Source organism: Lates calcarifer, unplaced genomic scaffold, assembly GCF_001640805.2.
Source record: "Lates calcarifer isolate ASB-BC8 unplaced genomic scaffold, TLL_Latcal_v3 _unitig_895_quiver_1251, whole genome shotgun sequence".
Taxonomy (NCBI): domain Eukaryota; kingdom Metazoa; phylum Chordata; class Actinopteri; family Centropomidae; genus Lates; species Lates calcarifer.
In genome coordinates this window covers 1-24,311 of record NW_026118077.1, presented here as the reverse complement: position 1 = coordinate 24,311, position 24,311 = coordinate 1, and the positions used below count along the sequence as shown (strand labels likewise).

Here is a 24,311-nt window from a genome sequence, read left to right as displayed (position 1 = left end):
GTGGTTATCAACCATTGTTGTTCAACCATTGCAATGTTGTCAGGACCATGAATAGAGTACTTAATATGATATGAGAAGAAATGCCTATAAACAACATGATCACATGACTAGGATAGAAAAGAAACAATAGAAATCATTTCCAATTATTAAAGTCAGGCTGAGGATATTTTATAAATAAATACAAGAAATGCTGTTTCTTACTGAGTGAGCATTTCTGCTCTTTATTCTGCAGATAAAAAGTTACAGTAATGTCAGACTGTTTCTGCTGCCAAAGCAGAGAGGAGAGAATTAATGTCTGATGAGGTCAATCTGACTGAAATATTCATTTATAATTGCTGGAAACGGTGAACATATTTGTTCAATTAAAATGAAGCTATAATAGTAATTATGTGATCATTTAGTATGATAAACTCTCCCTGTGTTTGGTAAAAGCTCAATTGTGGAGAAAAATGTGGAGAGACTGGAACAGAAAAACGATTCCACTGATCTATAACAATATCTATTGATCTTTATTATTTCTCACTTTATTGCAAACTGTTTTGTCCATGTCAGGATCCTGTAGGAATGATTACTGTGGTTTTCCAGTGATCTGATTGGTGAGTAGTTGGGCTGTTGACAGGTTCTAGTCCCATCCTCTGATGTTAACCTGCCCCAGAGGAGGTTAGCTATTTGTTTCACTGGAACATCTATTGCATCTTACATGAGAAAAAAAAAAACAAACAAATGTAAAGGCAAAGATCTCCATGGCCTCATTATGAGTAAAAGCAATCCATAGTGATGTGTGGCTGATAACTGCTATGCAGCTGTGACACTAAAAACAACAGCAGCAGACTCACTTGAATCATCATTCCTAAACTTATAATATGTAGTATGTAACCTTACATGAAATTTCATAACAATATACAGTCCTGCATATTCAGTGTACTTTTGGAGCTCAGTTTTGATGCTCAGTCTCTGGTGGCTTAATTAACTTAGTCTTGGGTATAGGACTGTATGCAACCAATCAGTGATTAATTATTTGTCATGAATATGCTTTTTGTTAAAGATTAACAATAAAAAGAACTGTAGTTTGAGATATTTTAAAATTGTAACTTTCTGATATAGAAAATGTAATGATTGAAGTCCACTAGATCAAAGTGTTAAATCTCTGAAACTATTAGGTCTTTGTAATTCCCATATATGTGATCTATATCAGCTTATTTTCAAAATTGTATCAAAGCTTTATGACAAATGTATTGATACTCAAGGTCAAACTATCACATTTTTATGGCTGTATGAGTCAAATAAATTATCAGTTATCAATCAAAATTCATCCATAGGTATTTGGTGTCTGAAAATGTTTGGATCCCCACTAGAAATCAGTATTAACATTCTCTAGCCATGCTAGTATTAACAGTTGTCTCAACAAATACAGTTCCATACCCTTACACAGAAATAGTAAGTTTTGTATTGTCTCATGCACTACTTAATGTTGGCGTGCTGCAATGGAATTTAGTTATTATTCTAACAATTACTCATTATTTATATTTAACATTAATGGATGGAATTAATTATATTACACATCCATGTCAGAAAAAGGGTAAGGGAGTTCTGGACAGAGCTGATACACCTACTATTACTCTCTCACTTGTGGCCTCAAATGTTAGACAATGAACCTAGCAGCACTCAGTTACAAGTAAACTCTTTTTGTACATACCTGCTTCTCAGATTGCAGTCACTTAATGACATCATTTATGAATAAAATGTATTTCCTACTTTTGCCTAAAATTGTGTCAAAATGAAATATAGACTCTATGAGTTCTTCTAAATGTATTTTGTTACTACTGAAGATAGAGTAGAAAATAATAGAAAATAGAGTAAAGTGATTGATTTAAAAAAATGTTAAGATATGTCCAATAAGTATAGCAAGTCACAGCTCATTCCACTTGACTGAGGCTATTTCTGCTGGTTCCTGTTGAATTAGTGATACTCAAACCAACTCAGCATACTTATCCTCCACATGATAGGCTTTAGAGAAAGTGGAGGTGGGTGCAGACTCAGATTTTAAGAAAAAAAAAAACAAAAACAAAAAAAAAAAGAGAAAAACAGTTTTCCTTTCAAAATAACAACATCAACAGACCATCAACATAGAAAGCAAAATGAAACTTGAGTGTTAACTTACTGGAGTTACAGTTTATCCTGATACAGTCTAGATGGGGAAGAATAAATGACAGATGAAATTGCATCCTTCAAGGTTACTGCTGCAGACATCCAAAAACAAAAAGTCCACCCTTCCGGGGACGTACACATGCAGGGAGGTAGCCATTTTATTCCTTTGGTATTTATATTTAATTTATGCCAAATTAACATGAAATGAATTATAGGTTGTACAGATTTCCAAAAACCATCATTTAATAGTAAATAAAATAATGCCTGGATTTGTCTGTCACAGGAATGCACTAGCTGCTTTTCTAGAGCTTGTGCCCTTTGTTACCTGTAGTAGAAGAGTTCAAATACATTAATTTTTTAGGTGCAGTATTTACAGTAAAATGGCCACTTGTATTACCAGCTACATGAGTTTTCCAACCCTACACTGACTGTTGAATTTAAGCTTTAAACATTCACATTAGAAAAGTCAAAGTCTCTGGCTCCAAAGCCTCTGCACCAACAAGGTGGTAGCAGCCATTCATTTCAGAGCCATGGATCTTTGAAAAGTTGAGGGGTACAGACTGATATGATTTGATTTGCTATTCAAATAGCAACAAGCTGAATTTGTAAGACAAAAATTTAAATATGAAGCATCTAAACTGTTCCATTGAAGAATAACTGCTGTATGTAGCTGTAAGGACAGTGAGGGTTGGTCACCATGTGGCTAGTGGTTTCATGTGTCGTCAACCGCAACAGAAAAGTGGGAGCAAACAGCCACGATCCAATCAGCACCAGCACCATGCAGAGGCACAGGAACCCCAACCACTGCATCTGGAGCATTATGCTATACCTACACGTATCACTAAGCTAAAACTGAAGATAGATCTATATTTACACTTTTACAAACAATCTGTAGAAAATCACACAGATTAACGTAGGCTAAGAAATCATATGGGTACTGACCAATTAGAGCTGCTAATATTTTGACTGAAATCTAGGGTATGACTTTTTAATTAATATTATCAGTTTAGAATTGATCTAAATATGGCTTGGCAAGCAAGCTAATGTCTGCTAACTATTGGTATTATTCTTACATTTTATGATTTTTGCCGGCCAAACTATATGTGCAAGATATAAATTGGATACATTTTCATTTTAGTATTCTTTACATATAATGACTAGAAGTGTTTGGAAGTATTTGGGGTCACAGCCAGCTGTAGGTTTTGCTGGGCTCTGTTCTCGGGCTGTTCACCTGACGGGCCGCAGGCTTAAGGCCTTTGAAGGGGTGAATACCATCTTTCAACAAAGCATGATGGAAAATGGGGTTGACAGTTAAACATAAAAAAAAACCCAAAAACACTGAAAAAGCATAGACTTTCATAAAAGACACCATCATTAGCAAAGAAACCAACCACCCAGAAGAACAGGAAGATGACAGAGAAATTACTTCATGTCAGACAGAAAAATGAGGTTAGTGAGAAAGACAAGAAAAGTTTCTTCTAATCTCCTGTTGAATGATGGACTGAAGGTCGGGGGAGGAGGGGGCATACTTGGTGGAAGTCAGCTCTTAGAAAGTCTCAGCACACTTAATTCTTTAAAAAGACTTTATTAGAGATTAGCCTTTAAAGCCCATTATCTCTACATCATAATGCATACTTAGCTTATTGTGCTGTGACTGTCTCAAAAGTTCTGTAAACAAGAACATGGATATGACTATGGTTTGTCTGTTTCAAAGACGGGCCAAACAAATTTACCACTGAGGTAAAATAAGTTATGATGGTACAACCTAAGCTGTTATCCAGTAAATAGCTATATTCAGTAAGCAGTCCATGGTTATCTGTGTGCACAAAACGCATTAACACCCATGCAAAAGATAAATCTTATTTATGTTCTAAAGCTATTGGCGACCTTTAAAGGATCACAGTGATGAGTAACTAATGAACAGACTTGATATAAGATAGATAGAGAGTGAGAAGAGGGGGAGGTCACTGCTCAACAGCAAACCGTCTCATGGTGAAGGATGTAGGAGTGGAGGCAGATGGGTGGGTGGGTGGGGGGCATACGATACCTAGGTTGACCGTGAGTTTCACACGACCCCCATCCAACTCCAGCCTGAGTGTGTCGGCTGAGTCTCGGGAGGTGGTGGCCATGAGGAGGCCATAAGCCCTCTGGGAACGAAAACGCAGGGAGACATCCTCTGCCTCAGTGTGCATGATGGTTGGCATCACCACCTTCATATACATGCTGCCATCATAGGAAAGGATGGAAGCCTCTGTGTGAGAAAATCAGGAGCATAGAGAGATGTTAGCCATATTTCAAGAAAGGCCAGAGTCAGTATTATCAGCCCAACTTTGTGCAAATTTTCAGTTAGTCATGCTAGCAGCTTCAGGACCCCTTTTAAACTCCCACTCTCTGTGCAATGTGTGACGTTCATGTAATTTAGCCTATTAATTTGTAAGATGAAAGTGAACATTTGTTTAGGCTACGTCAAGCTCTCCCTTTCTTGACACTGAATGGCTGGCCCAAGCATATTTATTTATATTACCTTTACCTGTCCACTTGTTCCATCATGCTTAAATACTCAGACTATTCCTCTGGAGGTGTTAGTTGTCTCTGTTAGTTGTGTATGTGTGTTAGTTGTCTTGCTGTGTGATTTGTCTCTGCGTGTTAGGTGTGTCTCTGCATTAATGGTCTGTACCAATTTCTTGGGAGTTTGATGCTCGTTTTCCGGAGACAGGGTAACAGAAATTCAGTGCTGGTTTGATTTGGGCTTGGTTACTACTTTCCTCGCACTCAAGGCTGTACATCACATCCTGTGTATGTTCTTGTTTTATAGATCCATGGTACTGCCAAGTAATAATCAGCAGACTCACCACATCATAAAGTGTCCAGTCACAGCATCAGCTGAAAAGCACTGAGTCTAGTGGATAATATGTCTTCATTTTCATACTTTTCAAAAACTGACCTAAGGTAATACTCACACATACATCTAAATATAAATAATAGTGTTAATAAAGAAGACATTATGAAATCTTGACTATCTTTGGCTCCTGATAATTATATTGCAATATTTCAATAAAATATCCCTTGGAAATAAATCAAGGTGAAATGAACGCCACATATCAGACTGATCCATTGATGCCCTAAAACTTCTCTTTTCAAGAGTAAAAATTAGATTCAGGGGAAATTATTATCCAGCAGCCCACTAGATGAAGAAAGAGAAAAAAGACAGACAGATATGATCAGAGCTGTTATTCTATATGCTAAAAAGCAGTAGGAGCAATTTGTGAGGGTTGGGGATGGGTTAATTAGTTTTCATCTCTGATCAGTCTTATTAAACTGCCTGGATATCATGACAGAAAACTGGTCAGAGGGGCAGTGAAATGTTCTTTGGCAGACAGCTGTGTGAAGAGACAGGTGAGCCTGTACTATCCCATCAGCACCAGTGTCAGAAACCATGGTGGTGTCCCAAATCCATAAGCTGCAATCCTAAATACAATACAATCCTAATACTGGTGCTGTCAGAGGTACACAATGAATGACAATACAATGAATGAAATGTTCTCATTTGCACCAACAGAGTCAGATACAATGTTCCGATTTTCATTGTATGCAATATTCAATTATGCTTGCCGCTTCCTGTACATCGTGCCTAGAACACAGTGAAAGTGTGATTAAGCAAGTGGCAGTCTGGGGCTCAGCCCTGAGGTCTTTCAGTGAGCCTGCAATACTGCCATATAAAAAACTGACCCCCCCCCCAAAAAAAAAACACTGTTAGCCATTAAAAACAGTATGAAACCTGCTACTGGACTGTTTCAACAACCCCTGTACAGTGTGAGGTGTGTGTGTATGTGTGTGTGAGTGAGTGTCCTGTGGGCTGCTTTGCTGGCGGTACAACATAATGAATTTGACCACCTGAAGCAAGAACAGAACTAGTTTTGGCTGCAGAAAACAAACTCACTCTTATCCCGGAGCCTCTCTGTTTTCTCTTTAAGTAGAGGAGAAAAAACTAAAATGATAACACAACAAAACAATAACAGGAATATCTTTATCTTTTCCTCTATAGGTCTTTTTTATATGTCTTAATGTGTTTACCTGGTTCAACCATGCTGAACTCTGAACCCTGTCTTCCATGACTCCTTCAAACAGTGCACTGAACCCAGCGGTGAGTGTAGCGCAAATTGTGTTATCAGTAGACATCGTTGCCTCTTCCTTGAATATAGTAGCAGTATATTCTAAGGTTTATGCAAGAGAAATAGGCATGCAAACATTTACCTCTCTCACAGGTGCGTGACCAGTAGCCAGTCCCGGTACAGTCACAGATGAATCGATTCCAGCCTTCTTTGCAGACACCTCGGTTCTTGCATGGGTAGCTCTCACACTGCTTGCCCGGTTGCTTATTGCATGAGGGTTTGATGCCAGCACCATTTTGTGCCTCAGCAATCTGACGGATGTCCTTGCTTCGACCGTCAATGAAAAGGTCACGGATACAGCCCACATAGCCGTAGTTGAGCATCGCCGTCCAGAGCTCAGTGGGCAGGATGAGGTTGGTGCGGTCAGCAGGAAGCCCCCCCAAGTACATGTCACCCTCCAGGTCCAGAATCTCACTCTCGCCACTGGCTGTGAATGGGGTCCTTCTGCTGTTTACAGAGATGGTGCCTGTGATGGGGGGTAGGAGGAGAGAAGATCAGATACAGGGCTGTGCTGATATCAACGGTGGTTCAAGATGGAATGGTAATGTCAGGAAGAAATCATTCTACACACAATGATGGGAAAAAAATATTTATCCTGATCAAAACATAAAAAACCATTTGGTGTACTTTTTAATTATAATTCTTTAATCAGCTCTTGTATTATTATTATTGTCTGTATTAATTAAAACTATGTCAAATTCTGCTTGCTTTCATTTTTGGTATTTAAGGAAAGTCAACAAAACTCCAGTAATAACAGAGTAACTCATCAGTGAGTAAAGTTTTTTTTTTTTTTTTTTTTTTTAGTAATTTTAAGACAGTTCTTGTGCTGAATTTTATTCAAATTCTGTTTGAGCTAGTACATGTCACCTTTGCACCAACTTCACCAACACAACTAACCTGAGCGTCCATCTCTCTGGATGTCCACATGGTACCAGGCACCATCATTGACCTTTGTCTGGGTGGCCTTCACCTTGATAGTCCCTGAGCCCATGTCCAACAACAGGTAAAGGCTCCCATCCAGCAGCTCTACAGCAAAGAAATCCACCTGGACAAGGCCAAAGAACACATAAATAGGGATTACTTGCAAATCAAATGATCAGACAAGCATTCCTTTTAAAGGAATGCTTGTCTGATCATTTGATTTACAAGTATTGAATCTGTACCAGTAATAGAACCTGAAAATCTTGTCGCTGCAAACCTCACGTAGTTTAACAGTAGTTTGACATCACAGTTTTGTGTGGTCACAGGTGCAACAGAGCACACTTCTGACCACACATGGCTGGGTGTGAAACAGCAAGTCTCAACATAAAATCATTGTGATACCACAATGTCTGTAGTTGTAAGGGCAAATTTCAGATGTAACACTTGGGAATGGGATGGGAACATCTAGGGACCACAGGGGGTGTGTATATATATATATATATATATATATATATATATATATATATATATATATATCAATCACATATTTCACATAAAGAATATTCTAATGAAAACAATCTGAAATGGGGACATCTCTTTGGTTTGGTTCTAAATGATGTATGATGCCCCCAGTCATCCAAGTCATAGGACATCTATGACTAAAAGCAACTGTTGTTTTGTCTTATACACATTTTGCCAGTCATCCAAGAGGATTCATCAGTCCTTCTAAACAGCAGGTCTGGTTGCCTTTGACTTAATATTTGTGAATATAGTTAGGATGTAATTTCTTACAGCAGTGATAAAATTTGTCACCAATTGAATAATTTTGAAGATTATGGACTGACCTTGGTGTTCTTCTGACTGCGGGCAGCATCTTTGCGCTCCTGGGGTTTGCCATGGGTGAAGAGGATGAGGCCATTGGGCTCAGTTGTTCGGAAATCGAAAGAAATGGATCCCATCCGCTTGGTGTTCCATTTGGGAAGGCTGATGTAAGCCTCGGGAGTCTCGAAAGAAATGGGGTCCAAGGTGGCCACATTCTCACACTTGTAGGACACCTCACCTTGGATTTTCATCTTAGGGTCCACAATTCGAGCCAGACGGGACAACTCAAGTCGGATGTCATTGTTCTTATACACCACCTGTGATTGAGTGAATATAACATTACAATTTATTCATTTAATTAACATTAACAGGCTGCATTCTCTTTTTTTTTTTTTAAACAAGGGAAAGTCTCAAATAACATGAATGTTATCAGTGTTCTTAAGATGAATGCAATACACAATTGTTGATATGAATTTTGATTCTATTCAGACATAAATTCAGTGCATGATGATGGACGTGGCATCAAGCTTTAATGAGAGTTGTCACCTTAAATGCAAATATTAACACATGGGTCAGTTCCCTTATGTCAGGAAACAAGGAAGGTGTGCATGTAATTCTAAAACATATATGCCATGAATGTTCACTGTAATTCTCATAGTTTGGTCCTCTGTGCAACATCAAAGGCATATTGGCATGTGAACACATTCTTTGAAGCACTGAATGATATAAAAGACTTATGGCAGGCAGCAGCAGAAATCCAAGGTTTATGGAATATCAAAAAGAGATCCATCCAGGCTGTCCAACTTGGAATGATCCACAGACAAGAGCTAGAGCTCCAAATGTGGAGCAATGAGCAAAATAATAAATTCAATTCAATTCAATTGTCATGTTATTCAGTGTCATATGAGAAGAACTTGCTCAGTGTGCTGAAACGAGTTGTCGCACAAAACTTGAGTTACACTCCCTACAAACAAAGAAGTTAATATTTTTGCTCAACAAATTTCAGAAATTAGTTCAGATGAATGATTTTGCCACTTGGGGTTTATGGAGCCCACTGATATCGGACTGAGCGCACTGACCTTATTGTGGGCCAGAAAAGAGAGCTTTGCTCAGTTCAGAGACAATGCAGAGTGTGATTTGATGTGATGAAACAGAAGAGCTGATGCAAAAGAAATGTCCAGGGTCCAGAAAAAGAAGGCTCTCTGCAAGATTTGTGGAATCAGTGGTCACAACCATTCTGGGAAGAGCAACCTAAGACACATCTGGAATGATATCATTGATAGACAGCGGGAAACGGTAGACAGTCATTTCCAGGAGGATCAAAGGATAATGAGAGCAGCAGCAGCTTTTCTCTCACAGTCTAAGACAAGTCACTGACCCCATGTGATCATTGTCACATCTTTTTTTGAGAGTGCTGAATTAGCAATGCTAGTTGAGCAACTGAACTGAAAGTAGCAAATGTGTTGGAACTCCCATCCCTGTATTGGATGTTTGTCATCTTCACCATTATCCTTCCCATTACCTCTTATAAGTAAAGAGAGTGTAAAGAGAGTGTTCTCCACCAAGGTTTGGAACAGAGCATCTATGCAAACTAACCGTCTTGTCCTTACACTTGCCTTTACCTGAAAAACATAACATGAGCAAGACTACAGTATACCTATTTGTGTTCTCAAAGATATTACATATATACACTCACCAGCTGTACTCAAAGATATTTTAGATTACATGTCCTACAACCCTGTCTACATACAATACAACAATATATGATTTAATGTATGTAATGCACACATTTTTTTAACTATAATGTTGAAATGGGATTTTAAAAAGTGTGTTTCTGAATACACTTTATACCACAACCAGCCACCAGGGGGTGATAAAGATATTTTAGTTTCATTTCTGGGGTGCTGTTATTGTGGCCCTCTTTATGTACAGTCTATGGTTTTCACCAAAACCTAGCTGACAGTGTAGAGATTCCATCCAGATGTGTTAATCAACACAAGAAAGAGCATGTTCACACATGTTCAACATGTTCATGTTGATGTGTTACACCAACATGAAGTACAATGGATGCAAGACAGTGCACTTTTGAAGTGGTTATAAGTTATTACAAAGTTCTCAACAAGAAAAATATGAAAATCCTGAAATATTTTTTCTGCAAATGTTGGGTATTTTTGCATGATTGGCTGAAATGATGGATTGTAAAAACTGTACCTGTTTATCCTCTGTTGATTGACTAGTTGATTATTTCATTCATTGTTTCAGTGCTACATTTTATCGGGACATAAGAAATTAGCAGGAAAGATCAGAAAACATTTAGGCTGCTTACTAAAACATATTTATGCTTGTTTCATGTAAACAGTGAGACTTAGCAAAAAGCCCTGTGTTTATGGATACATATGTCTAAATGTGTCACTGCTGCTATATCCAATGAAACATTCTGTAAAATACAGATGTCAGTACTTTGTGGTACACAGTATCACCCTCTGTCTTTATGCTCATACAGTTTAGTAAATTACCCACACAGATAGCAGAGATCTCTCTGTGCTTCATTCATCCCTTGGCACAAAGCTGGTTTTTAACAGACAGTTTCCTGTATGAGCAAGTGTCCTTTCAATGATAGAAACACTAACTGGCCAATCTTTTATCACAGTAGCCCTAAATGCTGTCAATAAGAATGGGAGGATGGAGTCACAAAGGGGGTTGTGTGTGTAAATTGAAATCTGCTCAAGTGGAAAATTGAGGGCCCCTTTTTTTTTTATTATTCTCTAGGCAGAGAAATGCCCTCTGTCTGGCTATATTTTGAGAGCATACATACACAAAACAAACACACCCTCTCCTCCATTTCACTGTCTTTTATATTAATGTCTCTGCTCCCACTCCTCGCCCAGGGTTCTGTCTGAGAGTGCAGCAATGGCTGAGTGGGTAGATTGAGGGGACTGGCTGAGATTATCGATATTCCACCAGCAGATTTGACAGTAAATCAACTTATCCCTTAAGGTGCTCAGGGACTAGCTGGAAAATAGTCTTTTCCCCTTCCCTCCTCTCACTCTCTTTATAGCGGTTCCTTCTCTTTTTGTAACATCCATTCTGCTATCACTCCTTCCATCCATCTATCTCATTCTCCAACCTCTCTACAAGAAGAAACCCTCTGCTTCTCTGACTGAACATAAGTATCCTGAGTCCCCTGAGCAGCTTCACCACTTTCTCTTCCAAATTAAAAGCTTAAATAAGAATGACTGTCTCTTCAGACTCACCAACAGCAGAAGGAAAAGCAAAGTTCAATTTCGCTTGTCTCTAGTGACCAACTGGCTTTGTAGCATGTAATATTAAATTCTGTGATGCTCTCTGTATTGTTGGCTTTTGGTTGTAATGTTATAACAGTGAGTCAAACTGTATTTGTTGCACTTAACATGAAAAATATGAAAAATATCATATGTTTCTTGTAATTCTGTTATAGCCCTAAGCACAATGAGCTCATGGTGAATATGATCATGATTAAAGTTAATCATGATTCAAGAATGAAGACAACAATGAAGCAAAATAAAGGAAGTACACGTTAAGGGGATGATGAAAAAACTACAAATAACCTTGATCAAGCACAATTAAACTGTTATCCCATCCCCCTATCTTTGTGGGGTCCTGTTATTGACATAATGATGATTGATCATCTTTTATCAGTTGTTCACACAACTCATCAACTATATCCAACTCAACGTGGAAACACCTGCACAGCTGTTCTGTGGTCTGTTATTTGAAAATGAGTGTTCCCTCTCATAATGTCAGGCTGCTTTGTAAACCTATACATACTATTTCTTACCCAAAGATATGTTATTATGTAAAAAATTTTGAGGCCAGACACAAGTTTACGTTAGTCTTTTGACACACGTGAAACTAAATATAAGAACTACATAAAAGTGAATGAAAACATCTTGGGCAATGTGTTAATGTGTATGGGAGAAAAGTCACACATGGAATACCTGATAGGACAATGCTTTCAGAGAGAAAACATTTCTAACCAGCATGCATTGCTGGGCTTAAACCCAGTATGCAAAGTCAGTACTGCGCAGCACTGCACAGAGTTAAATGCGCCTAATGATTTGTCACAAATAGTTTCTCTTCCATCATTGGGCAATAGAAATTTCCGTCTCTGCATGCTCTTATACTCAGCTCCAGTTTTGGCCCATTGCAGGAATGCGCACACTAACAGGCACTAAAGATTAAGTAACTTAATCACAGCAGCAAGTCTCTCATATGTCTGTGAGCAGCAGGAATCCATAAATGAATTACAAGACCTCGATACCCGACCTAAAATGGTGCCTTTGGCACATAGGCTGAAAAAGTCTCCATCTTCCAGTTGCACTGAATGTGTGCAGTAGTGTTTCTCCTATCATAGCTTTGAGCTACGAGAACAAGAAAACTGTGCTCTGGCTCTTCTGTGGGACTTGCTTGGGCCTTGGATGTATGTATAGAAATGGCAACAGCAACCGAGAATGAAGATAATCTGAAAAGTACGATTAAATGTTAATATCATGGTTCAATTTATTTGTGATGTTATAAGGAAAAATGAGTCTGCATTCCTTTGAAAGCTTTATTATAGCCTAAATTCATACTGGATTCGCCAAGATAAACCACAACTGAGTGAGAATATTTTGTTTAAACTTAAAATTGATCCTGTATGTGACATATAACTCCATAGTTTGGGGTTTAGTTTATATATAGTGCTATAGTTTTGCATAACTTTCTGTGTTATAAACCACACATCTATTTTTCACAGTTCTCCACAGCTATATGCTACATTCAGGATTGGAGCTGAACCATAAATTGAACTCTTGGGTGTATTGTAAGGTCTTGCCCTGCACTGCCCAATGCCACACTGTCTTCTCCTAAAGTGAAATGCCCTGTCTCTCCAATTTTTGCCAGTTACAACAATATGTATTTATTTACAATATTTTCACTTACTTATGTATAGTGGAGCATACAAATATGTGTTGATTTTTTTACAGTAATATTTTGTCATTGATCATTTGTTAAGTCTGTTCATCGCCTTACTTTGACCCACCTTAGCTTTTTCAGTTTTACTCATATTTAAATATTTATTATTTTAGGGCACAATTACAAAACCAAATTGTATTTAATATTGTAAAAATAAAAAATAGTGCAAAGCTCTCTTATATGTGACTAACTGCCAAAGTTAACATGAGCCATGTAGTTTATAATAGCCAGGCTATTGACCATTCTATACCTTGTATATACAGTATTCTGCATGGGGACTGAGGTATACTAAATGTAACGTGGGTTTGTCATGGAACCTTTTTCATTTAAAAAGGAAATTCGGATTCTTTTGACATTTGCATTATGTATGTTTTATAAGAAAAAAATATGTTTTTGAAAGATAAGTAATTGGCCTGGAATTGGATTGTAATTGGATGTGTTTATAGTTAGTTTACACTCACAACATAGTTTAGCAGTCATATCAGTGAATGCAGTCATTATGCAGCTAATATATAGAAAAAATCTATTAAGTCCTGCAAGTCAGTATGTACTGGAAAAGTTTAGGGGTTGTGAATATGTACAAGAGCTGGAATCAACATCAGCCAAGTCAAGTTTATATGATTTGCATGAGATAATATCAGAACAGGGTCAGCAGGAAGTGCACACAGCTACCGTAAGCCAGAAGGGGGGTAATATGTTGTTGGTGGGCTGTCAAGGCCAGCAGGGTCTTCTCTGCTAACCTAACCACTGTCACAATCACTGAATTATATTCAAAAGCACTGATTTAACAAATACCAGTTTTAAGTGCAAACACACTACATCTAATCTAAAACACTATATACAGCAACTATACAGCATGTGTGTCTGTTGGACAACAGACAAAGGCAAGATGGCTGTTTCAGAATGGCTGCTTTGTTTTAGGCAGTATGGCTCAAAACAAAAGAACTATGGCAGAATCAAAAGATGATAACTGGGACCTGTCGCATAGCATGTAGGGGAGGTTGACAAAGGCTTCTTTGTTAAGGCCAAATAAGATAAAATGAAGGTGCCAGGTTAAGGGAGAGGTCAGAAAGTTGCATGTGAGACAGATAAATGTTCCAACTGGTGCTAAATTACTTGGTAGGCTCTCACATTGCTAGCAAGTTTCAGTGCAGGCCTCTGCTTCAGGCAGGCCTCATGCTGCAGTACTGAGAGCTGGTGAGAAACTTTGCTCCTACTCTTGTGGTAGGGTGATGAGAAGGAGAGCAACTGGTCTCTTGAAGAGCAGCACAAAGGAGAAAGAGAAGAGGTGAACATCCAGACTGCCTGGCCACACAGTAGCCTAAGATAGCTGGAGTTGTGAGGATTTTATACCTGTGTGTGAGAGACCCTGGGAGACTGAGTTTCCTCCTTTGTCTATAGAACAAAAGGAGCCATGCGGTTTCATTTCCCATTTGAAGTGGGCTGAAGCACTATATAATAAAATAAAAATTTCAATATCTTGATTCGATAATCACATCCCTGAGTTAATACTTTGTGGAACCACCTTTTGCTTTAATTATGGCCTTGAGTCTGTTTGGATACTTTTCTACCAACACTGCACAGCTTAACTGAGCAATATTTGCCCACTCTTTCTTACAGAGCTGTACAGAAGGCTCAGTCAAATTGGATGGTGAAAACTGGTGGACTGCTTCTTCATCTTCAAATCACTCTACAATAGGGTTTAAGTCTAGACTCAGACTAGGCCACACAAGGACACACACCTTTTCTCCTTCAGCCGCTGTATGGTCAATTTGGCTATGTGCTTTGGGTCACTGTCATGCTGAAAGGCAAACCTTCTTCCCATCTTCAACTTTTGGGCATAAAGCAGGTATTTTGCCCCATCCATTTTCCCCTCTATCCTGACAAGTTCCCCAGTTCCCAAGAGAAATGCTTTACTCTAAGTATGGTGTTCGGATGGTGAAGAGTACTGTTTCTCTTCCAGGTGTGCCTTTGATTTTGGTCTCATCTGACAATAGCATCTTTTCCACTTGTCCTCAGAGTCTTAAAGATACTTCCTGGCAAAGCTCTAATGAGACTTAATTTGGACTTTCTTGAGGAGTGTTTTCCATCCCATATAAGTAAAACTTGTGAAGCACTTGTTATTCTCACACGCACACAATGAACACTCCAACCAGTGTCCAGTGTCCTCCTTGTTCTGCCATCCAGGAACAGTCTGATCCAGAAAGGGTGATGGTAGTACCAAACACCTTCCACCTTCTTAATTATGGCCTTAGTTGTGCTCCTAGGCATACATGAAGCTTGTGAAATATTTTTGTACTCATTTTCTGACTTGTGCTTGTCCACAACTTTATTTCTGACCTCTTTTGAAAGTGCCAAACACACAGTATTTGTAGTATTTGAGTTCTCCATAAGTTTTATTATTATTATAGTATTATTATTATTATATAGTGTGTGATCCACAGGGGGATTAATCACACCTGACTGAATTCACAAATGCTGTTGGGAGTAGATGGGGTGTGATTCTTTATCTAATTGAGTTATTGGAGCTAAAAGACTTTTTTTCCTTTTTTTTTTTTTGCTATTTTTCTTTTCTTATTTTTCTTTTACTTAGATGTTGTAAGTTACATTGAGTCAATAAAGCTGGTGGAATTCATTTTTTTTTTTTTGTGTTTGTGTCTGTGTGAGGCTCTGTTGGGGAAAAATGTGGGATTCCAGAGAGATTTTTTATATTATAGTTAATCTGTTACCAAATCCCTAGCGTGCCTGAAATATATCATTGCCAAAAAATGAGCCAAAACTAAACTAGGATGATGAGGATTTTATAGTGTTCTTGTTTTCACGACAAAGATTTAAAAAATACATTACTGTCACCAAAATCAGGTTGGTCCCTTTCATGGAGCATGACAATATGCCACATGGACACACATACGCACATAAAAGCATTTTCTGTGGTCACTGTACACATTCTCACCATTTAAATGCTTGCTGATAAAAAAAGAGCATAATTCATATTAAATGTGGTTTTAGACTGTACAGGAAAGGAGGGTATAGCAGGAAGGTGAAAGGGGGAATGGTGTAACTGACAATTTGAGAAGTCACTTTCAGGTCCCTGCCACCTCTGAACAATAATAGCAAAGGGGCCTTTCAACATGCAAAGGGAGCTTTATCAGCACACTGCAGATGCAGGCTGCAGGTTAACATGAGAATGAAGCATTAGCAGAGGCTGATAGCAAACTGAGGGATATCCAACTAACACTCTACATCAACACACACACTTTAAGCATACTGCAAGTATACAGTGCATTCAGAAAATATTCAAATCCCTCCACCTTTTCCATATTTTTTAATGTCGTAGCCTCTTAATAAAAAAATATCTCAAATCTATAATAAACACAACATAATGACAAAGTGAAGTATTCAGATCCCAATCACTCTGGCTGACCTCCAGAGATCCTGTGTGAACATGGGAGAAACATCCAGAAGGACAACCAATTCTAAGTGTCACACCTGGTTTCCTCCAGACATGATGCTTAGAATTGAGGCCAAACAATTCAATCTTGGTTTCATCAGACCAGCGAATCTTGTTTCTCACAGTCTAAGAGTCCTTGAGGTGCTTTTTTTGCAAACTCCAAGTGAGTTTTCATGTGTTTTTTACTGAGGAGAGGCTTCCATCTGGCCAACCTGCCATTACGCCCAGATCAGAGATCAGAAATGAGTGTTGCATTGTTGCGTGTTGCAGTAATGGTTGTCCTTCTGGAAACTTCTCCCATCTCCACACAGGATATCTGAAAATCAGCAAGAGAGACCATCGGGTTCTTCGTCACCCTGTTACCAAGGCCTGCTCCTGATTGCTTAATTTGGCCAGACAGTCAGCTCTAGGAAGACTTAGTTGTTCCAAAGTTCCTCCATGTAAAAATTATGGAGCTCATTGTGCTGTTGGGAACCTTCAATCTAGATTTCCCCAGATCTGTGCCATGACACAATCCTGTCTCTGAACTCATCAGACAGTTCTGTTTTGCTCTGATATGCATTGTCAGCTGTGAGACCTCAGACAGGTGCATGCCTTTCCAAATCACATCCAAACAACTGGACAATGAATCAGTTTGCATTGTCATCATATATATATATATACACATACACACACACTCTCTCTCTATAAATATATATATATGTATATATATTTACATATGTATGCTGTCAGAGAGTGACAGAGAGAAGGAGAGAGGGAGAATGTGTGTTTGACCACTGAAAATGTCTGACAATGGCCAAATGATAGAAATCCATCACTGCAATATCCCCTTAACTGGGCCTCCATGACACACACCATTACACACACACTCTTATCAGTGCATGAGAATGAGCAATGTACCACAGTATGACCCAGGCTTGAAATGAACTTTGTAGATCGCCAGCCAATATAGGGACGAATTATATTTTACACAAAAAAGAATGATATGGATTTAGCCCAAAACAATATCGAAGTATTGGACAAGAAAGAGAAAAAAATCCTTAGAACCTTGCAAATAGAGTGACTATAGTGCAAAGTTTGTCTTGATGGTGTAAATACAGGAAGGGCTAAGGGGTCATTCAGATCATCTTGTTGTGTTCTCAGAAAATGCCAGTGTCTGTATTGAGATGAGCAAACAAATAATGTAAAGGGCTTCTTCTGGAAAACCTGAGTTTACTCAGCATATTTCATTGTGGTCTGCCCACTACATTTTGATATCCCTTGTGATTATGTGTTTTGAATGTAATGTAATGCTGACCTAATTATATTTTTTAGTAACAGTATTTTTTTGAAACTGTACTGAACATATCAGTAAAATGTTCACAAGCAAAGTGTTTTGTTTTCCACCAAAATATCCAGTGTTGCAATGCTATATCTACTCTTAGTGACTAAAGCATTATACATTTCTTTGGTTATGGAAAGGCATCAGTGCTACTTGGTTAAGGTTGGGGAAAGATTGTGGTCTTGGTTTAATACAGAGAAAGCCCACAGTGGATTGCTCTCTCCAGGCTGGGGGTGAAGTTGCCAAGTCCCAAATGAAAGACTTCAGCTATCTCAGGGTCCAGTTCATGAGTGAGGGGAGGATGGAGCGGGAGATTGACAGGTAGGTGTGGTGTCAGCAGAAGTGTGGACCTCGTAGCGGACTGTTGTGGTGAAGAGGGAGCTAAGCCGTCTGGGCTCAGCCTTAGAGATAGGGTGAGGTCATTTAATTGAGGAGATCTGGGCTGATTAGGATGCCTCTTGAGTGTCTTCCTTTGGAGGTTTTCCAGGTAGATCAAACTGGGTAGACCCATAATTCACTGGTGGGATTATACATCTCTTCTGGCCTGGGAATGTTGTGGAATTCTCCAGGAGGAGCTGGAAAACATTGTTGGGGAGAGGGGCATCTGGAATACCCTGCTTAGCCTGCTGCCACCATGACACGACACGGATAGGCAGAAATAATTACATTGTGTTAACTGAAATGCTGATATTTCCATAACCTTAACCAAAGTGCTTTTGTTGCCTAAACCTAACCACAGACAAGACTGTGAGCCCTGGTCTCTTTTGCATGCCTGCCAACCATCCTGACCACCTCCACCCAGACCACATGTGACTCCAAAATGGTACATAAATGTAGCACTTCATTCACTCACATTCATTTCTCAAAACGTTGTCTCTGAAAATCAGTCTGGGCAGCAAATACATCTGGCAGCACAATGTAATTGGGAAAACAATTACAGGTATATACATATCATTTTTATGAGACAGGGTAGATATACAGGGTATGATAATTCCGTCTACTCATCTCACAGCTCAGCTGCACTACTACAAGAGATGATGTTTGTGATTACAGGACAAAGCCGGGCGGGGGGGGCCTCACTCAGCCAGAGTGTCCATCGTCGTCTCAGTCTCCCTCTGCATCCAAAAATGATTAACTCTGATATACATCCATCAGCTACAACATTAGAAGCGGTTACTGACTTTAATGTTGTGGCTGATTGGTGTAAAGTGTTCATTTAGCTCTGCATAATCGATGTACTAACATTTAGCATGGAGCCTACAATCCTACCATAGTGGATAACAGCCTGAATGCGTGAGAGAGAGAGAGAGTGTGTATGTGTGTCTACTACAGGCTCTGGGAGACACAAACATTTATCATCCCTAGATGTCTGCCCATAAATCTTTGCCTACTGACAGTGTATAGTGTGTGTGGCACATGTGTATGTATGGCTGTGCATAAATGACTATCCATCGGGTCACAGAAAATGATTCATCAAATTCTCAACATTACACAAAGATGGCATCGACTCCCACTAACACCACAGACTGTGTGTGTGAGGATGGAGGTTTTCCACTCACTGTACAGTCACATTTATATGTGTGTAATACAGTATTTTAAATCAAACGGGAGGCTTGAAGGCTGGTAATACTACCAAAAAAAACAAAGCAAAAATATCCTATATATCCTACCTATATATATATATAAAACCCTCATGAAGACATACAGGAAAAAAGTGCTGTAGTATTATCAGTCACATGGTCGTGCCATGAGACACTCCATGGAGTATTTTGCAAGATCAGAGCTTTTGCAGTGCATGGTCTTGCCCACAGGATGGCATCATTTACTTTGTAGACCACAATCTGAGTCAGGATCCTCCTCAGACAGTCTAATGAAATATGTGAATAGATCCTCTAACTAAGGCTGGTGGTGCTTTTATACACAGATTTATTCATTACACTAAGACAAACTTTAATTTGGTAAGATATGAAGGTATGTCAGTAGTGAAGGGTGTGTGTGAGTGGTAACTAGCCACAGTGTAAGAAAAATGCCGTTCAAAAGCAGGGGAACACTCTGCAACCAGAGCTCCTGCCATGTTTGGTACACCCCCCTGGAAGTCCCATTCTGTAAACATGTCAAGTGCCATCTGCAACCCATGCTCGATCTTCTCCACTGTGTCAAAACTGTGACCCTCAGGTTGAATTTCATTTTGGGGAAGAGGATGAAATCTGACACTTTCACCATGAGAACTTCATAAAGACATGTACGGGTTGTGTTCACATCTTGTTGCCCTTCCACCAGGTGGAAAAGAGACAGTTCAATTAATGCAGCTTTAAATACAACTACAGAAGTATTATCAGGTATCAGAGGTAGACCTACTCATTATGCAGCAGAAAGACCCTTGTTATAATATTATTACAGATCTATGACTGTGTATGCAGCTTCAAAATGACAAATGACTAAACTACTTGTAAATACTATCTATTTACACTGGTAGATTAGTTTAATCTATTACTCACCATCACCAAAATGAACACTTTTTTTAATGGTGTGGAATAGTGGAAGGTAAATTGGAGGGAATAATACTAATGAGTGCTAAAATACTTTGAAAATATCTAATTACAGTAAAAAAAAAAAAAAAAAAAAAAGTACTGTGACTACTGGAGGAAGACTGAAAACAACAGTCAATGTGTTTACTCATCCTCTGTGTTCAGTCTATGAACTCATCCTTTGTGTGTCTTTGTTAGCTATAGCACACAGGCGCAGCCAGAGGCCTCCATGTGAGTGGTTGATGGAGGTGTAATGACAGTGACAATTATAGCAATTATGTGTTATTGTAGGCCATTATGTATTTTGTAGGTTTTGAGATGTAGGCTTTCTCTGTAATTGCTGGCTTATGAAAGGCATAACAATCATGGGCCAGCCAGCCACAGGGGCTACCAAGGGCGACTAGTACCTGGTGCCATGGTAACAAAACATTTATCCATAATTCCGCTCTGTGGATGGCAAGGACAAGAGCATTGGCAGCAGGCAAATTAGCCCTAATGGCAAGGAGTGGAGGACGAGAGGGTGCTGGACAGCAGGCAGAGGGAGAGCTGGTGGGTGCTGCAGATGTGTGGGTTGGTTACCCTGTGATTAGGAGGTGAGTAGAATGTGTGTGACTGTATAAGGTATGATGACAGTCTTTCAGACTAGTGTGCATTAATATTGTAAATGCCTCTGTATCTGTGTACTATTTGAAGATTTGATGCCAGTATAGTTTTTAAGCAGAACAATAACTTAGATCAACACACTTATTTGTGTGACAGAATGATTTGAATGAACAGATTTTTCCCCAAATGTAGCTGTAAAATAAATATAGTGGAGTAAGAGGCACAATATTTTCCCTCTGAAAAGTAATATAGTAGAGGCTGCATTAACTGGAAATACTCAAGTATAGTACAAGTACCTCAAAATGTTTTTTTTTTTTATCTTTTTTAAACTAAACCTAAAATCATGAGTCTAATAGTGTAATAACTGTAATCACTGATTAATCATTTCAGTAATTTATTAAATAGAATTTAAAAACTCAATCAAGTATGAACTCAGAAATCTTCTTTAAACAGAATTCACACACTTCCACTATTGTGCATAGTGTACATAAATGAGAAGCTAGTACAACCACTTTTATCAACACGGTTTAAGATATCACTGAAATGCTTCATGCATATATAACATATGTTGCTTTCATATCCATGTGCTGTGTGATTTGCAGATTACGGAGTTCATAAATCAACACTGAAACATTGTAAGAGAAGTGTTATGCTTATGCACAGTTTTTAAGTTGAGTTGTGTTGGATATTACTCATGAACTGTATCTGTGTGTGTGCAGCAGCCCACATGATTATGTGTTTGTGTGTCATATTTGTGATGTGACACCACTTCTATGCTTGATATCTCTGTGAGGACTCAAACCTTATGTGCATGCCTGGGTGTGTGTGCTTTTATTTGTATGTGGCCGCACTGTATGTGTGTGTGAGTGTGGGTGTGAGGGGTAGGTGGTACAGGGAATCGCAAACCTGCCCAGCATGGCACAGAGCAGGAAGTAGGCCAGAGGGGGATTAAACAGCTACTGCACCACTTCCTCCCTCTCCCTGCGGTCCATATGATGCTCGGGTACTCTGTATGTTTGAGCATATGTGTGTGTGTGTGTCATCATCAAGTGTCACTTAAAAAATATCCATGTACATGTAAAGCTTAGTCTGTGAGTGGCAGAGCAATAGACCAAATGCATTGGTATTACATACAGGTATACACCTGGTATTGTTCAAACTGAAAGAATATTTGCAGTTTAAGTGGGCTACATTTCTGTTTTGCTAAAGAGATCTGGGAGTTGACATTAGTGTCAGTGGGAAACTTGTGAGCCTGGCACATAGCTCATGATGAACATGATTAACGTGTTTTATAAGAATTTTTATACGGAGTCATTATTATGAGACAGTGAAGTTATAAGGGAATATCTAATGTTGTGTGTTTGTATGTTGTGTCTGTAAGGATTTCCAACCAGCCCTCATCAATGACCTGCTGCGTTTTTCATACCTTATGCTTTTACTGTCACAGCTCCCCTGTGACCTCAGGTATTTCATAGTGTGTCTCTCTTGCCTAGTGTCTCCTCTCCTGTGTCTGTCAGTGTGTGTGTGGTGTGTGGTGTGTTTCCATGCAGAGGCGTGGTGCACCTCCCGGTACCTGGCTCACCTGCTTTCCATTAATCATCAAGCTCGGTATAAGAACCCCAGCTCTCCACCCACTCATCAGCAGATTGTTCCGCAGGCTTCATGGTGCCACCCTCTTGGCTGCTCAGATGTCTTTTGAACTGACTTATTTCTAGTGTTTTTGCTTACATGTTTTTCCCTGTGCTTTAGTGTTTCTCCTGCTCCACTGCCGTTGCCTGCCTCTGCTGTGCTTACCTGTTTCCATTAACCTGCTCCTTGCCTACAGTCTTTGCAGTCTCCTTCCTGCCTCTCCATTCTCCTGCCACCGTCTGCCAGTCCCCATATCCTCCCCCTCATCACCACTCACCTCCTACTTGTCTGCAGTCTCCTCCCTGCCTCTCCATTCCCCTTCCTTCCCCTGCCAGTCTCCATATTCCCCCTCCTCTTAGTCACTCACGTGCACACTGCCAGTCAGTCTCTGCCATCTCTCTCCCCAGACCACTAACCTCACCTGCCTCCTGACTCTCCTGCTCCTCAAACAAACTAAACTAGTTAGAAACTAGTGAAAATAGTAGAACATTTAAACATTGAGATGTTTTACAGTGATTAGACTGACTGCAGTTCTATCCTCCGGCAGTAGGATAATGATACTCCATGTCCAGCAGACAGCAGGGAATGACTGGACTGTCTAAAGCTTGTTTTGGCGTTCTTTTGCCCCCTAGTTGCCAAAAATACATCATTGAAACTTTCTGTAAACTCTCTGTAGTGTATCCTAACATTCTGAAATCAAATTAGACATGAGCTCTTAAGCAAACAATCACCATGTTAGCACCACAGTAGACGATGAATCGGGTACTTTACCTCCTTGAGACAGCCCATGAAGTTGTTGCTGACTGGAGATCCAGGCAGGTCAGCTGTACTGGGCTTCCACCCACATAGAAGAAGTCATCAGAGCCCAGCATGGTGTAGTCTTCTTGGGTGTAACCCGTGGTGGTCAGAATCCCATCCACTGATATTGTCACCTGACAACGAGGAGTGAACAGTGAGGGTGGAAATTAAATGTTTTTCTTGGCTTGGATTTGAAGGATTGAAGGTGGCCTACAGAGGTGTTTAAAAAAAAACTGCTCTATGTGAATTAGAAATCTCAGACCTGGATTATGGATCAAACAGGACAGATATAAGAAAAATCTACCAGCACATAATTTTCATTCTACAAACCATGTGGTTTTATTGTGTCTAAATACATGAGGGAGGAGAGAAACTATTAAGATACTGTAACAGGAAAAACATGCAGGAAAAGATTTTTTTAAAAACTCTCCCAAACCACACCAAACAGAATCAAATGCAAACATGCAGGACACACAGAATGACAGCGTGTGGACCCACACCGCAGGACATTAGTCTGGACTGTAGTAGAAATCTACTTTGACAAAACTTTTGATCTGTGGCAACATTTTTGTTAGAACTGAAAGTCTTCCCAGCAGAGGTTGAAAAAACAAGTACATTCATTCAACTAATATCCTGTGCATATATCTTGACTATTTCATATTATGCCTCTTTATTCTTATTCATCATTACATTTGACTGCTACAGTTACAGCTCGCAGATTAAGACTTGAAGACATATGTTATAAAATATGACACAGTGTTAGAGATTACCCTAGTACACAACAGCAGTAATAATCTACTAACACTATATACATTATTTAATAGTAATACATGTTCAAATGGGCCATTCTGCATAATAAGTATTTCACTTTTAACACTTCTAAAAGTTTGAATGATTGTGATGATTGTGTGAGTATGTGTACTTTG

The 24,311-nt window shown here is 39.2% G+C and overlaps 1 protein-coding gene across 1 annotated transcript in view; it reads right to left on the bottom strand.

The window, feature by feature from the left end:
• Positions 1-23,516, bottom strand: part of LOC108880328 (neurexin-3a-like) — a 32,198-nt gene extending 8,682 nt beyond the window's left edge. Inside the window, 7 exon segments of the mRNA XM_018671795.2 lie at positions 2,162-2,188; positions 4,196-4,399; positions 6,403-6,786; positions 7,218-7,365; positions 8,087-8,380; positions 23,359-23,423; positions 23,426-23,516. Of these exon segments, the coding sequence (XP_018527311.1) occupies positions 2,162-2,188; positions 4,196-4,399; positions 6,403-6,786; positions 7,218-7,365; positions 8,087-8,380; positions 23,359-23,423; positions 23,426-23,459 (1,156 nt within the window). The 5' untranslated portion in view covers positions 23,460-23,516.
• Positions 23,517-24,311: the final 795 nt, after the last annotated feature.